The sequence below is a fragment of the Staurois parvus genome, unplaced genomic scaffold, assembly GCF_062004578.1.
Source record: "Staurois parvus isolate SC_StPar_1 unplaced genomic scaffold, SC_StPar_1.0 ptg000099l, whole genome shotgun sequence".
Lineage (NCBI taxonomy): Eukaryota > Metazoa > Chordata > Amphibia > Anura > Ranidae > Staurois > Staurois parvus.
This window is the reverse complement of record NW_028317895.1, coordinates 6,116,261-6,132,256: the sequence shown is the minus strand read 5'-3', so window position 1 is coordinate 6,132,256 and position 15,996 is coordinate 6,116,261. Positions and strand designations below refer to the sequence as shown.

The window sequence follows — 15,996 nt, the reverse complement described above, 5'->3', positions numbered from 1 at the left end:
CCATGTGAAATATGGAGACTAATTCAATAATAACTCTATTCTTGAGCAGTAACCAGCCACACTTCATCTTGTAGTGGTTTGACTTAATCAGTGTGAATTCTGATTGGTTGCTCTTAGGTACTGCGCTTAAAAATATGTTGTCATCATTGAGGGGCTCTAACATATATGAGGGGCTCTGTTCACATAAAACAGGAATAGCATAATCTACATTTATAAAGGTGCAGCTCGGGTATAGACCAAAACCGAACTAACATACATGAAAATAAGTTTCCACAAACAGAAGAATAGGCAGGGAATTCCCTGATGTCTTGCAAGATTTTTGGGAATTGAGTTACCATACAACTGGTTTCCCTAATCATCTGCTAGGACATCATGTGGAAAGATGAGTGAGAAGATAACCTACTAAGGAGGGATGACAGCCTGTAGAACTTTTTCTGCTGATGGTTTGGTCCTAGTTTGACGGAAGGTTGATCTGGTAAAGTTCTCTGGAGAGATGAAAGCTTGTTTAAGGTTGCTGCTGTACAGATCTGTTCAAGCAATGAAACCTGTGTTTAGTGCAACAGACTGAAGATGGTGTGTATTGGTATTTTGAAACTTTAGAAAAAAAAATTAAAAGGGGCAACAGGCAGGAATTTTAATGCAGAAGAGACATGCTTTGTCTCTTCTGCATTAAAGATACTTGCCTACCTGTCCTCCTTTGTACAGTGCGCAGCACACGTGCAGCTCACTGTACAAATTCAGCAATGCCAAATCTGACTGAACTCCCACGCATGCGTGGATGTGATGTCATCCCTGGCCAACAATTGAGACCTGGAAGCTGACCGCCAGAAGATGTCAACGGCTGGGCATGGAGATGGGACACCTCATCGCTGGAGCCACGGTAAGTGTAGTTCCACTTTACAGTGGAATTTTAGTCAAAAAATTGCCATGATAGATCACTTTAGGCTGGCCCCTTTTGCAAGTATAGCTATGCAAAACCTTAACATAAGTAAAATAAAAATACAGTAATACACTGTCTCACCCTGCTCTGCACCTGCTCAGTTGCTCTACATTTCCTGGCACTGTGACTAAAATCCAGCCACTAGAGGCTAATCAGCTGACATCTTTGACATTTTCCCTTGCTGAAGGGGGAAGAAAGCAACAGGAATGACAGACTATGCAGAGGGAACACATTAGGGAGGTAGAAGAGAAAAGCTGGAGAGGTGACAGGACAAACTCTTCAGGAAGAAAGGAGAGAACATCAGGGAGATAAGACAAGACACTATCCTTGTTGTTTTAACTCTTTTGTGTCTCCCTGACAGCAGTCTTGTCAATTTCAGAACTGTAAGGCTACATGTACACGAGAAGCTCCTAAACTCAACTTCATAAAATCCTGTGTTTCCATGTACACATAGGCTTTTAGCAGAGTTTAGGTGCTGCTGTGTTTAGGTGAGGTTAAACCTCCCTCTCCTGTACGCAGAAGAATCTCCCTCAGAATAGGAACGTTTTGACTGCTGACCACAGGAAAATGCAAAAATTGCAGTACTGCGTTTTGCCGCGATTTGCAGTTTCCTGCGGTCAGGGTAGGCTTGTGTACATGGAGCCTAAAGCTTCTGTTAAGGTTGGAATGTATATATATGCCACTATACAGATAGTGGCATATAGTTGTTTAGAGCAAGGAGATGGGGAGTTTCCAATAAGGAAACGACTGCTGTGGACTTCAGCAAAATGGCAGCCTCCAGCAAGAAGAAACTGTAGTAATGTTGGAGGCAATTTACAGCACTGACTTTTGTAGCTTAATTATTGTGTAATGTATTTTTACTAGACTTTGGGCATGCTAAACACATACACTCAAAGAACTTAATTATTGTACACAGGACCCAGTAACTGTAAAAAAAAAAAAGCAGTCTGATTCAGTGTTTTTAAACAACACTGATCCAGACTGTGGTTATACATAGATACAAAGTAACCTATTGTTACATTTGTATCTTTCTGTTCATTCATCTGCAGATCTAAGTAATGAACGTGGATGTGCAGATGTTGTTAAAGCAATTGACAATTGATTTATTTTTTGTTTGGTAAATTGTTCCTCTGTTTAACCCCTTATTAACCCTTAGTTTCTCTAATCAGCTCTTATTTACTCCTTGGTCTCCTCAACTTTTATTTTCCTGGTGGTTTTTTTTTTGTTGATTTTTAGTTTATTAACTAAAAATATTTAAATGGTTTTTGTGTTTTGTTTTGTTAATATTTTTGCAGAATGAACATATATTGACACATTTAGCATTTAAGAAAAGTGCAAAATTGAAAAGAAAAACCACTTAATTTGGAAATCGCTTTGCAATGCTTTGTACCAGAATCGTTCTTTTAGTGTCAATTTAAAGCAGAGTTCCAGCCGGTTTTGTGTTTTTATTAAGTCAGCAGCTACACAAACTGTAGCTGCTGACTTTTAATAAACACACTTACCTGTGTAAGTGATGGAATTCTTCTGTAATGGATTTCAGTTCCTAAAATATTAAGATGTGTGTGCCTAACAGCACTCCTATGATCCCTGTATTGTTAATTGTTCCATGTAAGCACCCCATCCCCAGGTGCTGACATTTCTGCTTATCAAGGTTGGATTCAGTTCACTCCACAGTTTGATTGCATACAGCTGATCACATGGTATAGGGCTGCTGCGATTGGACCTTTACCTCAGTCTGTGGTCAGCTGTGTCCAAAGGATCACCCCTGATATGTGTCGCAGGGGGAGAACATGCATGGATGCCCTTACAGAACTAGACAACAATGCTGCAGCTGTCTTTTGGCTATACCATGTTGAAGTGGTTAAAGTGAAAATTTGTGTTTTGATAAACCACTGTGCAAATATTGTATGACAATATTGGAACAACCTTATTTTTTTTTTCCAGGCTCTTCAGTTTATTAGAAAATATATAATGGTTAAGGGGTTTAGGTAATTTTATAGGATAAAATGCAGATCTTTACAAGTATGTGAGAAATGTTAGAATTGGGTTTGAAGTGGTTAAAGTATAAATTTATGCTTTTATTACACATTTCTACAAATAATTTTATTCAATCCTAAAAACTGTGTGCTTGTTACAGTATCAAGTATGGAATAATTTTCTTCTCCATTAATACTTGCCCTCCTACACCCCACTGAAAAGCTACTTGTGATTTGTGCGGCAGAGTTTCTCAGCTAGGGTTCCTCCAGAGGTTGCTAGGGGTTCCTTGAGCAATGAGTAATTTCTGACTCTTCGATAAGTTCCCAATGCCAGCGTTGATTTTTTTTTTTTTTTTTTTTTAAGTTTAAGATATCTGAATGGGGGTAATTCTTCTCAATGTTCACAAGTGTAAGGAGCATGCTTCTCACTGACTATCACACTAATGTATCATTTGTTGTAGAGATAGTAATTTTTAGCAGTGGTTCCCTAAGAATGGAAAGTTTATTTCAAGTGTTCCTCTGTGTTGAAAAGGTTAAGAAATGCTGATATACGGTATTATACAGAATCGCTTTCATTTGTTTCCAATACTTGAATCATTTGATAGGATGATTCAACAAATACTGTATACTGCTACTTCTGGGAGAAAAAAAAGATGAGTCTGAAAAATGCACAGTGCATAACCGTATCTCCAACATATTATAATCCAGATACACTTCAATTCAATGATATTGCATGATTGTATTCTCCACCATAGACTACCGCTAACCCCAAATGCGTTCCCACATACAGGGTAAACTCGAAAAATTAGAATATCGTGCAAAAGTTTATTTCAGTAATGCAACTTAAAAGGTGAAACTAATAGGAGATAAACTCATTACATGCAAAGCAAGATAGTTTAAGCTGTGATTTGTCATAATTGTGATGATTATGGCTTACAGCTCATGAAAACCCCAAATCCACAATCTCAGAAAATTAGAATATTACATACAATCAATAAAACAAGGATTGTACATAGAACAATATTGGACCACTGAAAAGTATACGCATGCATATGTACTCAGTACTTGGTTTGGGCCCCTTTTGCAGCAATTACTGCCTCAATGCGGCGTGGCATGGAAGCTATCAGCCTGTGGCACTGCTGAGGTGTCATGGAAGACCAGAATGCTTCAATAGCGGCCTTCAGCTCTTCTGCATTGTTCGGTCTCATGTTTCTCATCTTTCTCTTGGCAATGCCCCATAGATTCTCTATGGGGTTCAGGTCAGGTGAGTTTGCTGGCCAATCAAGCACAGTAATCCCATGGTCATTGAACCAGGTTTTGCTGCTTTTGGCAGTGTGGGCAGGTGCCAAGTCCTGCTGAAAAATGAAGTCAGCATCCCCATAAAGCTCGTCTGCGAAAGGAAGCATGAAGTGCTCCAAAATCTCCTGCGTTGATCCTGGATTTAATGAAACACAGTGGACCAACACCAGCAGATGACATGGCTCCCCAAATCAACACAGACTGTGTAAACTTCACACTAGACTTAAAGCATCTTGCAGTGTGTGCCTCTCCATTCATCCTCCATACTCTGGGTCCTTGGTTTCCAAATGAGATGCAAAAATTGCTCTCATCAGGAGCGGCTTGACAAGAGGAATACAACATTTGAAGCCCATGTCCAGGATCCGTCTGTATGTGGTGGCTCTTGATGCACTGACTCCAGCCTCAGTCCACTCCTTGTGAAAGTCCCCAACACTTTTGAATGGCCTTTTCCTGACAATCCTCTCCAGGCTGCGGTCATCCCTGCTGCTTGTGCACCTTTTTTCTTCCACACTTTTCCCTTCCACATAACTTTCTATTAATGTGCTTTGATACAGCACTTTGGGAACATCCAACTTATTTTGCAATTACCTTTTGAGGCTTTCCCTCCTTATGGAGGGTGTCAATGATGGTTTTCTGCACAACTGTCAGGTCAGCAGTCTTTCCCATGATTGTGATTTCTACTGAACCAGACTGAGACCATTTAAAGGCTCAGGAACCCTTTGCAGGTGTTATGGCTTAATTAGCTGATTATAGTGGGACACTTTGAGCCTAGAATATTGCACCTTTTCACAATATTCTAATTTTCTGAGATTGTGGATTTGGGGTTTTCATAAGCTGTAAGCCATAATCATCACAAATTATGACAAATCACAGCTTGAACTATCTTGCTTTGCATGCAATGAGTCTATCTCATCTATTAGTTTCACCTTTTAAGTTGCATTACTGAAATAAATGAACTTTTGCACGATATTCTAATTTTTTGAGTTTCTCGTGTGTGTGTATATGTGGTATATGTATGTATATATATATATATATATATATATGTACACACACACACACACACACTATTGCCAAAAGTATTGGGATGCTTGCCTTTACATGTATATGAGCTTGAATGGCATCCCAGTCTTAGTTTGTAGGGTTCAATATTGAGTTGGCCCACCCTTTGCAGCTATAACAGCTTCAACTCTTCTGGAAAGGCTGTCCACAAGGTTTTGGAGTGTGTCTATGGGAATGCTTTACCATTCTTCCAGTAGCATATTTGTGAGGTCAGCCACTGATGTTGGACGAGAAGGCCTGGCTTGAAGTCTCTGCTCTAATTCATCCCAAAGGTGTTTTATCGGGTTGAGGTTCTCTACCCCAAACTCATTCATCCATATTTTTATGGACCTTGCTTTGTGCACCGGTGTGCAGTCATGTTGGAACAGGAATGGGCCATTCCCAAAGTGTTCCCACAAAGTTTGGAGCATTAATTTGTCCAAAATATCTTGGTATGCTGACACCTTAAGGGTTCTCTTCACTGGAACTAAGGGGCCAAGCCTAACCCCCTGAAAAACCCTACACCATAATCCCCCCTCCCCAAAATGTTACATTTGGCACAACGCAGGTACGGTTCTCCTGGCAACTGCCAACCCCAGACACATCTGTTGGTTTGCCAGACAGAGAAGCATGATTTTTCACTCCAGAGACCACAGCTCCAATGCTCTAGATTCCTGTGGCGGCGTGCTTTACATCATTGCCCTTGGTGATGTAAGGCTTGGATGCAGCTGCTCGGCCCTGGAAACCCATTCCATGAAGCTCTCTTTGCACTGTTGTGATAATCTTTAGGCCACATAAAGTTTGGAGGTCTTTAGCTATTGACTACAGACAGTTGGCGACTTTTGCACACTGTGCGCTTCAGCATGCGCTGACCCCACTCTGTCATTTTACATGGTCTGTTCCCAGTTGATTCCACTTTGTTATAATACCACTAACGGTTGACGGCAGAATATTTACGATGGACTTAATGCACACGTGGTAACCTATGATGGTACCATGCTTGAGTTCCTGAGGGCAACCAATTTTTTCACAAATGTTTGTAGAAGCAGTCTGCGTTCCTAGGTGCTTGATTTTATACAGCTGTGGCCATGAAGGTGATTGAAACACCTGAATCAAATGATTTGGAGGGTTGACCCAATACCTTTGGCAATATATTGTATCAGAATCTAACAATATCACAGTGCAGGAAGGTCATAAAATACCACTTAATAACATATCCATTACAGTCATATATACTGCTCAAAAAAAACTAAAGGAACACTTTGAAAACACATCAGATATCAATGGATAAAAATATCATGCTGGATATCTACACTCCTATGTACTGGGCAATGTATTAGGAGTGTAAGGATGCTCCATCGTTTGATGGAAATTTAAAATTATCAACCTACAGAGGACTGAATTCAAAGACACCCCGAAAGTCAAAGTGAAAAAATTATGCAGCAGGCTAGTCCATTTTGCTGAAATTTATTTGCAGCAAATCATAATGGTACTCGGTAGTTTGTATGGCCCCCATTTGTATGCATGTCTGACAATGTTGGGGCATGCTCCTAATGAGACGACTGATGGTGTCCTTTGGGTATTTCCTCCCAGATCTGGAGCAGGTCATCCCTAAGCTTCTGGACAGTCTGAGGTGCAACCTGGCAGCGGCAGAAGGACCAAAACATGATATCCCAGAAGTGTTCTATTGGAGTTAGGTCAGGCGAGCGTGTAGGCCATTCAATGGTATCAATTCCTTCATCCTCCAGGAACTGCCTGCATACCCTCTGCTCATGAGGCCGGGCATTGTCTCGCACCAGGAGGAGCCCAGAACCCACTATACCAGTGTTAGGGTCTGACGATGGGTCCAAGGATTTCATCCCGATACCTGATGGCAGTCAGGGTGCCATTGTCTAGCCCAGCAATGGGCAAACTACGGCCCGGCGGACCTTTTAATCCGGCCCGCGGAGCTAGGCTCCCGCTAGGCTCCTCTCACAGTCCGCCCTGAAGACCGGTGTAGCAAAATCTGTCTCCTATGAGGATCTGTCCCCCTCGACGTATCTGCGCATGTGCCGGAGATCGCCGATCGGCTGCTAATGCCTGAAACTGGCACATGCGCAGATACGTCGAGGGGGACAGATCCTCATAGGAGACAGATTTTCATGCTACACCGGAACGGCGCGGGACACGGGAGAGGAACGCGTGGAGCAAAGGTAAGTGAATTGACACAGGGGGGACTTGGGGACTTAATATGGGGAATTAATTACTATATGGGGGGTGAATTACTATATGGGGGATTAATTACTATAGGGGGGTGAATTACTATAGGGGGGATGAATTACTATAGGGGGATAAATTACTATAGGGGGATAAATTACTATAGGGGGATGGATTACTATATGGGGGATGAATTACACTATGGGGGATGAATTACTATATGGGGGATGAATTACTCTATGGGGGATGAATTACTCTATGGGGGATGAATTACTATATGGGGAGTGAATTACTATATGGAGGGTGAATTACTATGGGGGGATGAATTACTATATGGGGGATTAATTACTATGCTTACTATGGGGGGATATTACTATACTTACTATGGATGACACATACACATCATTCATCTACTCTTGGTCCGGCCCCCAGGTCCAATATATGAACCCATTGCGGCCCTCAAGTCAAAAAGTTTGCCCACCCCTGGTCTAGCCTGTAGAGGTCTGTGTGTTGGTAATAAATTGTGTCTTGACTGTATTGGATGAGGCAAAGAAGCTATAAAGTGCTGTACAGTATTTGCACATATCTCCAACTATCTAATGGTACTGTACCCCATTTTTCCTGTAACTCTTGAACATAAAAGGCCCCCCTTCATTATGTTAACTGTATGTGTTTTTCTTTACCCAATGTCAAAAAAAACAAATTATTTTCTCTGCAGCATGTCAGCAGTGGGACAATCAGTATTGTAACACAGGGAGTCCATAGCATAGATGCCACCCATGCTTCATGCTGAGTGTTTGTTCTTCCCCCTTCCAAATAAGCAAAATATCATCAATATTTTACCTGATAAGCCAGAAATCACGTTTAGGAAAGCTATACCTTTAAGGAATAAAATGGCACCTAATATAAGTAACCCTCCATATAATATTTCCTTTTTTAATGGTTTCGTTGGTTTCTTTCCATACAATAAGAGTGTAATATGTACATGTAACACACAGAGGAAAAAGGTGAATAATTTTGTCTCTTCCACTACCGCTAAATCTTACAGTATTGATAAATTCATATCTTGCACTAGCAAATATGTGGTATATCTGCTTCAGTGCCCATGCAAAAGACAGTACATAGGGCAGCCTGTTCTCACGACTCAGTGCTAAAGGAACTTATGCGCTCTCTTCTGCAGACGGGGCTGGCTGACGTATATTTATGCATGTTCATCAGCTTCTCTTGGTCAGGTGGATATCTATCCCCTCCTTGCCCTTGTCAGACCACGATCCCCTGGTCCTACTCCTTGCCCTCTCAGGGTTGGTACTACGCCCCTTTCACTGGCGCATTAACGAATCATTACGAATCATTAACGAAACGATGCGGGAGCGCCATCTTTTGGATCTTCATTCTCTACTGGCCTCTGCAGATGCTCGTTGGAAGTCAATCTTATCCGCGGCCCATAAACGCATAAAACGGACTCTCTGGCTGCAGAATTGGATCTACTTGCTTCTTCAGAGGCTGAACGGGCCTTGCATTGGACGAAACATACATATTATTCCTGTGCTAATAAGCTGGGTCCGATGCTGACCAGGAAACTAAATTCTGTGGGGAAACCCCACAAACCGATCTGTTTGCAACTTACTGCGGGTGGCTGTACTTCCAATCCCCAACAGATTGTTTCCTTTCTTTCCGTTCTTTCAAGATCTCCAACTTCCTGGATTGTCCGAAGCAGCGCAGATGGCCCTCAACACTGGTGTCACCATATTGGAAGTGCTTCAAACTATCAAATCCCTGTGGTCCACCACAGCCCCAGGCCCTGATGGCTTTTCCCGTCACTATTATAAGAAATTTGCGGCCTTGTTGGCACCCTTCTTGGCTGACTATTTCAATGCGTTACGACAGGGCTCTTTGCCCTCTCCAGACATGCTCAGAGCTCATATTTCAATGATTTCTAAGACGACATGATGTGCAGGAGCCGCAAGCCTTTCGGCCCTTTTCTCTTCTTAATGAAGATATTGGGCAAGATCCTTAGTCTTCGTATCAATAAATATTTGCGTAGTCTGGTCCACAGGAACCAAGTAAGTTTCGTCCCCGGGAGGCAGTCGGTTGATAACGTTCATAAAGTGGTCCACCTTATACACCTACAGCAGCGGAAAATCCCGGGATTCTTACTGTCCTTAGACATATACAGTATAAAACATTTGATTCTCTATCGTTGGAATATCTACAGTTTGTGCTGTCTCGTTGGGGCTTTGGGGAATCCATTCTCTTTTGGATTCAAACCTTGTATTTTTCCCCTTCGGCTTCGGTTAAATATGCTAAGTATTTCTCTGATCCCTTTCCTATTTGGCGAGGGATGAGACAGGGATGCTCCATGTCCCTGGCGCTCTTTGTCCTGGCACTTGAGCCGCTGGCTTTAGCGTTCCGGGTTGATTATAGCATATCGGGTGTTTCATACGTAGGACAGGAATTCAAGTTCAACCTTTTTGCCCTCTTGACTCTCACTAATCCCCTGACGATGCTCCCAAATTTGCAACAGGTTCTTGTGCATTTCTCCTTGATTTCGGGTCTCCGTATTAATTTGGATAAGACTCTCAATATTACTTTGACTTCAGATTTGGTTTCACGCCTACAATCCCACTTTCCTTACAAATGGGCCTCCTCTATACTTGAATACCTAGGCATTCGCTTGATCCCCACGTATGGCTTGTTGTTTGCTACAAATTATTATCCTTTGCTTTGCTACAAATTATTATCCTTTGCCACGTTGGAGGTGGCTTACAAAGTATTGTTTCGTTGGTATTGGGTCCCAGCTCGGTTGGCCCAGGCGAACCCTGCGTGCAGTGATTGATGCTTTCGGGGGTTGTGGTCATTGTGGAGATGTGTTAGATATATGCCCGAAATTGATTAATTTTTGGTCTCGTGTTTGTGGCCTCCTTTTCACCTTGTTCCATCTCTCCATATGCCCGGATGTATTCGGTACGCCTTGCTTCATTGTCCCATATCGGGCCTGTTGGCTCACCAGCAGAATTTGGCTTCCTATTTGTTTTTGTCTGCTACTAGAACAATTGCTCAGGCATAGAAGAGCCCGTCTGTCCATCTTCATGGGGTGAGGGACCGTATGATGCTCCATGAACAGATGTCGATTATCTGTAACGACTCCCAACGGAAATTTTTGAAAGTATAGGAGCCGTGGTTGACATGCTTTTCCCACACTCCCCCTGGCTAGTCTGGGGTTGTGATGTTGTTCGGTATTGGCGTTCCCAGACCCCTGCTTCTGGTCTTGTGTTCTTCCTTTTCTATTCCTCTTTCCCTTCTATTTTTGTTTGTTTATTGTAAGGCAGAGGATAGCTGCCTTTGAGCTACTGTCTGTGTTATATCACTGTTTTTGTAATCTATGTGCCATTGATAGCCCCTGCGTGGGCACACCTTTCGCTCTGTTGGTGTTAGAGCGCTGTTTTCTTTATTTTTTTATGTGCAATTGATAGCCCCTGCGTGGGCGTGTCTTGTTGCTCATGTTTTCTTGAAATGTTTATAAGGTAATAAAAATCTTTTGAAATACAAAAAAATGCCTTTAGTAACATTTTAAAGTGGAACTTTGACCTCTTCTTTACAGCCTAGGATTGCATCTTAGCTTTTGTTTGATCTGTTTTTCCCATGGTGCTGCACATGTGATCAGTTATGAAACCAGACATTTGATCGCTTGTCAATTCGGTTGAAAGCTCCCATAAGCACACTAGTAACTGTTATCATTCATGTCGTGCCTTAAATGATAACTGTTTTAGGAGACAGTTTAATTGGTTTAGTTCTGCTTTAAAGTGAAACTAAATCCATACATTCAACGGTTTCCCAAAACCGTTACATTCCCAGCATGCTGGGAATGCTGTCACATTTGCTTGTGCTCTCAACCAAACCATCAAATGCCTGGTGTCATAACTGATCACATGTTCAGGACCATGGTAGTTGAAGATAGATCAAACAGAGGCTAAGATGGCAGCTTCCTTGGCTGAAAAGGAAAGGAGGGTTCAGTTCTGCTTTAGTGAAATGCATATTTTGAATGGGGTCTCAGACAGTTTTGTATAATATGGGTTTAAGCACCACTTAGGGCTCATTAACAATGGCATGCAGGCATACAGCTGGGTGGGTACAACCAGCTGTTTGTCTGCATTTGGACCAGGGGCAGACTGACAACTCATGGGACCCCCGGGCAGTAAGGGATCATGGGGCCCCTGTGTCCTCACACTCAAACCACACACTTGGGCAGTGCCCGAGTTCTCAAAGGGTCAGTCCACCCCTGATTTGGACTATGAATCTGTTCCTAACTGCTTGTAATCACTCCATATGTGATTACATAGGAACAAGCTGCTATCAGTTTGCCATTGACTTGCATTGGTTGCACAGACATAGCCAGATCTAAACACCTAGCCTTACCAGACACAGAAATACTCTTAGTAGAGTGGTGTATGGCCCCGGACATCTGTAATCCCTTATGTATTCTTTGGCAGCCATGAGGTGTGTTCCCCTGGACACACTCACCAATGCTCGGGACCAGGCAGAGACCATGGCCCTGTGAAAATCAAACATTATGGCGATTCCCCAACTTAGGAGTGAGCTGTGCACCATATGCAGTAGTGTGAAAGGCAGAGTTCCTCTGTAAAGCCTTCCATCCCATGTCACTTGCACATCTTGCTTGTGAAAGGTTGCATTTAGGCCAGAGAGCCTGTGCTCTCTCCACCTGTCCAGCATACCTCTGAAATTTCCCTCTCAGTGGCAGAATGGGGTCCTGCTATGCACCCAGTGTGGACCTCATGTGTTTACTTGCTAACTCATTCACTCTCATACCATGCAGCTAGACTAGGGGTTGCTGTAGTGCAGGTTTGGTCCCAGTTGGTTTGGGAAATCAACCTCTGGAGTGGGAACCAGCTCATGACCCTCTCTCTTCTTAAGGACGTATTACCGACATTGGGTACCATGTTTCACGGCTGGCTGCAATGTTCCTTGCTCTAGTTTTGGGTTACCTATGACTACTGCTGCTTCTCTTTCTGGGTAGACCTTTTGTGGTGGCTTCATACCCCACTTGTGCTTTACTGACTAGTTCTTTCATACACCAGGAATCATCATGCACCCCTTTATAGTAACTTCAGACCAGGCTTAAGACAGTAGATGCCTTTCTACTGAACATTCTGCAACACAAAATCTCAGCTGGGCTGCCCAGACATACCCCAGCAAGGTGAAAGTCCATAACTGGTGTTTTCCAAGGCTTTGTGGATCTCTGGGGTCTCTGTGTCTTCCAATGGCCTGCTGGGCGCTGTCCCTTTCGAGCACCACAGCAATCACGGATCTTCCTGTGTGGGCTGAAGCTGTGGTACCCGACCTTCCCACTATTTATATCACAGGGTGGATAGGCTAGGTCCAAAAAGCCTGGGAACAGAGGTGCAGATCATTAACCCCTTCTATAGCCTGGGCCAGCCAACTACCAAACCTACTGTAGGCAACCTGCCTTCATACTAGAGGTTAAACGGGTGCTGCAACAACTCCTGACCAATCACAACATTCAAGAATGAGATATCACCAGCACACCAAAAGGATTGTGCCATAGCCAAAAACCTCTTTTTACTGCACGTCCACATAGTTAGAAAAAAACTTTTGGACCATTCAAGGGCCCTTTATTAGGTATGCTAGATGACTGGTCCCTTCAAAGTCCTGGAATGTTGTTTATCAATGTGATCATGCAATAAAGGGAACTTTTGAATTTGAAACAAGCTTGGCCATGTGCTTGTGATATATCTTACCTTAAAGTATTTTAGATTACCTTCATTAACTGTTCAGTGGTGGTTTAAAAAAATGCCTTACAAGCATATTTTGCTCAAAAATAAGAATTTGGTCTTCCACAACCATGAATGGAATTAATGGAAATGAAGTACAATCAGGGGCGGACTGCCAACTCATGGGGCCTCTGGGCAATAGGGGATCATGGGCCCCTTGTGTCTTTGCCCACACTCAAACCACACCCAAAAAAGCCTATGAAAGGTACCAGGGGCATCTCATGAGGCACCCTACTGACCCTGGGCCCTCGGCAGTGCCCGAGTACCCCAATGATCAGTCCACCCCTAAATACAATATAATGTTTTATGTGTATTTATTACAGGAAAAGTTTCACAAATGATTGGACAAAAGACAAGGTGTGGTTTTTTTTTAGCTATTTAAAGTGTTACTAAGCCCAGGACCCTGAACTCACTATATCTTGTCTCCCACAGTACACTGAACATGAAAATGCAATTATTTTAGTAAATATAAACTTCTAAATACCGTTTCTTATCAGCAGTTAGACAAGTCGTGTGCCTTCTATCAGTGTCCAGCAGAGCACTGGTTAAAGCTTGTAGGAAGAGTTTTCTTTCTGCTCCAGAAGGATACAGAACCCCTGACCACTGTCTGGACAGTGCTGATTGGCCCTGGGCTGCTCACATGCACTCTCCCAAGAAAAAAAATATCACTAGCAATACACACCAAACTGAGCATGTACAGAGTGACTCCAAATGATATGTTTTATCAGGAGATAGGAAAGGGACACTGGAAGAAGGGGAGGATCAGAGAAGTCAGGATCAAAGAACATTTTTACACAAGATAGACAATTAACCCCTCAAGATCCATAGTGAGTATAACACGCATGCTTTCTGCATATACAGACTGATTTTACTGTTGTGGGTTTAGTAACACTTTAATGCAGGAAGTGTTTGTTGAAATACAACAAATATGTTTGATGTATGTTTAAATATTTACTGTAATTAAAATGCAAATATTTCCCTGGATTTTATTTTGGAAGTGTTGGTAATGACGCTATACCATGTTATTTGTATACCTATCCTTTTTATGTGCAATGTATGTATTTTTGTGACCACTTTGATGTGTTTTATACTAGTATTGGTGTTACGCTCACGGAAATGATTTAATTGTTTTCTAGAGTACTTTGATTTTGAATAGTTTCTTTAACAAGTACTTCAGTTAAGGCCTGTTTGAACTTGAGCTTGTCAGATTTAGTCACAATGCTTCTTGTTAAACATGCCCACTAGGGTATGCCAGTAGAAGAGCAGCCTTCATCCAATAGGTGTAGGCGGGACTCCGTCTTTAGTATGAAGCGCTACTTCGTTTGCCCTAATTAAAGATGGCGCCGGTTCTCCGGTAGGAGTCTTAACCATGTGGTCTCGGAAGATGGCCAGTAGGTAAAATGGCAGACGTAGCTTCACGTACGTGCCGGATGCCAGCTGCGCCGTAACCTTTACCCTGTTGGCAAGGGGCGTGGAAATGGTCTACAGCACGCCGCCATATTGGCTGTTGTCCTGTCCAAAGCGTCCAGATCTGGGCTGTTGACTTTGGGGGGGATATTTTTGGTGTTGGGGTGAGTCGTGTGAGTCCGGGGGGCCGTCTAGAAGAAGGAGACATGACCAGGAGGAGGAACAAGCAAGGCAGCACCCGAAGGGAACGTGCAGTGGGCCAGCAGAGGCCGGGGAAAGGCTCTCCTGCTTCTGATGGAACAGATACAGATGCCAGAGAGAGGCTGGAAGATGTGGGGAAAGGAGGACAGGTAATGTGCCACACCCCCTACATACCTTTCTTTGGCAGTGTATGTACCCCCCACTACTTGCAGGGTACACCCACAGAGGATACACACCCCCTCCTACATATCCTGCACCCCACATACTGTCTCCCTCATCTTCATACCTATCATTGTCAGTGTGTATACACCCCAATACCTGCTTGGTACAACCACAGAGGATACACACCCCTCCTACATATTCTGCACCCCACATACTGTCCCCCTCATCTCCATACCTATCATTGTCTGTGTATATACACCCCACTGCCTGCCAGGTGCATCCACAGAGGATACACACCCCCTCCTATATATCCTACACCCCACATACTGTCCCCCTCATCTCCATACCTATCATTGTCAGTGTATATACAGCCCAATACCTGTAGGGTACACCCACAGAGGATACACGCCCCCTCCTGTATATCCTGCACCCCACATACTGTCCCCCTCATCTCCATACCTATCATTGTCAGTGTATATACACCCCACTGCCTGCCAGGTGCATCCACAGAGGATACACGTCCCCTCCTACTTATCCTGCACCCCACATACTGTCCCTCTCATCTCCATACTTATCATTGTCAATGTATATACAGCCCAATGCCTGCCAGGTACATCCAAAGAGGATATACACCCCCTTCTACATATCCTGCACCCCACATAGTATTCCGCTCATCTATATACCTATCATTGTCAAGGTTTATGCACCCCACTAACTGCAGGGTACATCCACAGGAGTTACACACCCCATCCTACATATGCTGCACCCCACATAAAACCCTCTCACCTACGTACCTATTATTGTGAATGTATATACATCCCACTACCTGCCAGGATAATGCACACTACATCCTACATATCCCACACTGCACATAGTGCCCCTCTGGCCTACATACCTGTCAGTGTGTATACGCTCCACTACCTGCAAGGTACACCCACAGGGGATACACATCCCCTGCTACATACCC

General features: G+C 43.3%; 1 protein-coding gene across 4 annotated transcripts in view; it reads left to right on the top strand.

Annotated features, from left to right (window-relative positions):
- The first annotated feature begins 14,750 nt into the window (after positions 1-14,750).
- FAM193B (family with sequence similarity 193 member B) overlaps positions 14,751-15,996 on the top strand; it is a 75,421-nt gene continuing 74,175 nt past the window's right edge. For all 4 annotated transcript variants that reach the window (XM_089671142.1, XM_089671141.1, XM_089671140.1 and 1 more), the window contains exon 1: positions 14,751-15,016. In XM_089671142.1, coding sequence (XP_089527268.1) covers positions 14,873-15,016 — 144 coding nt within the window. In that variant the 5' untranslated portion in view covers positions 14,751-14,872. The remainder of the gene's footprint in view (positions 15,017-15,996) is intronic.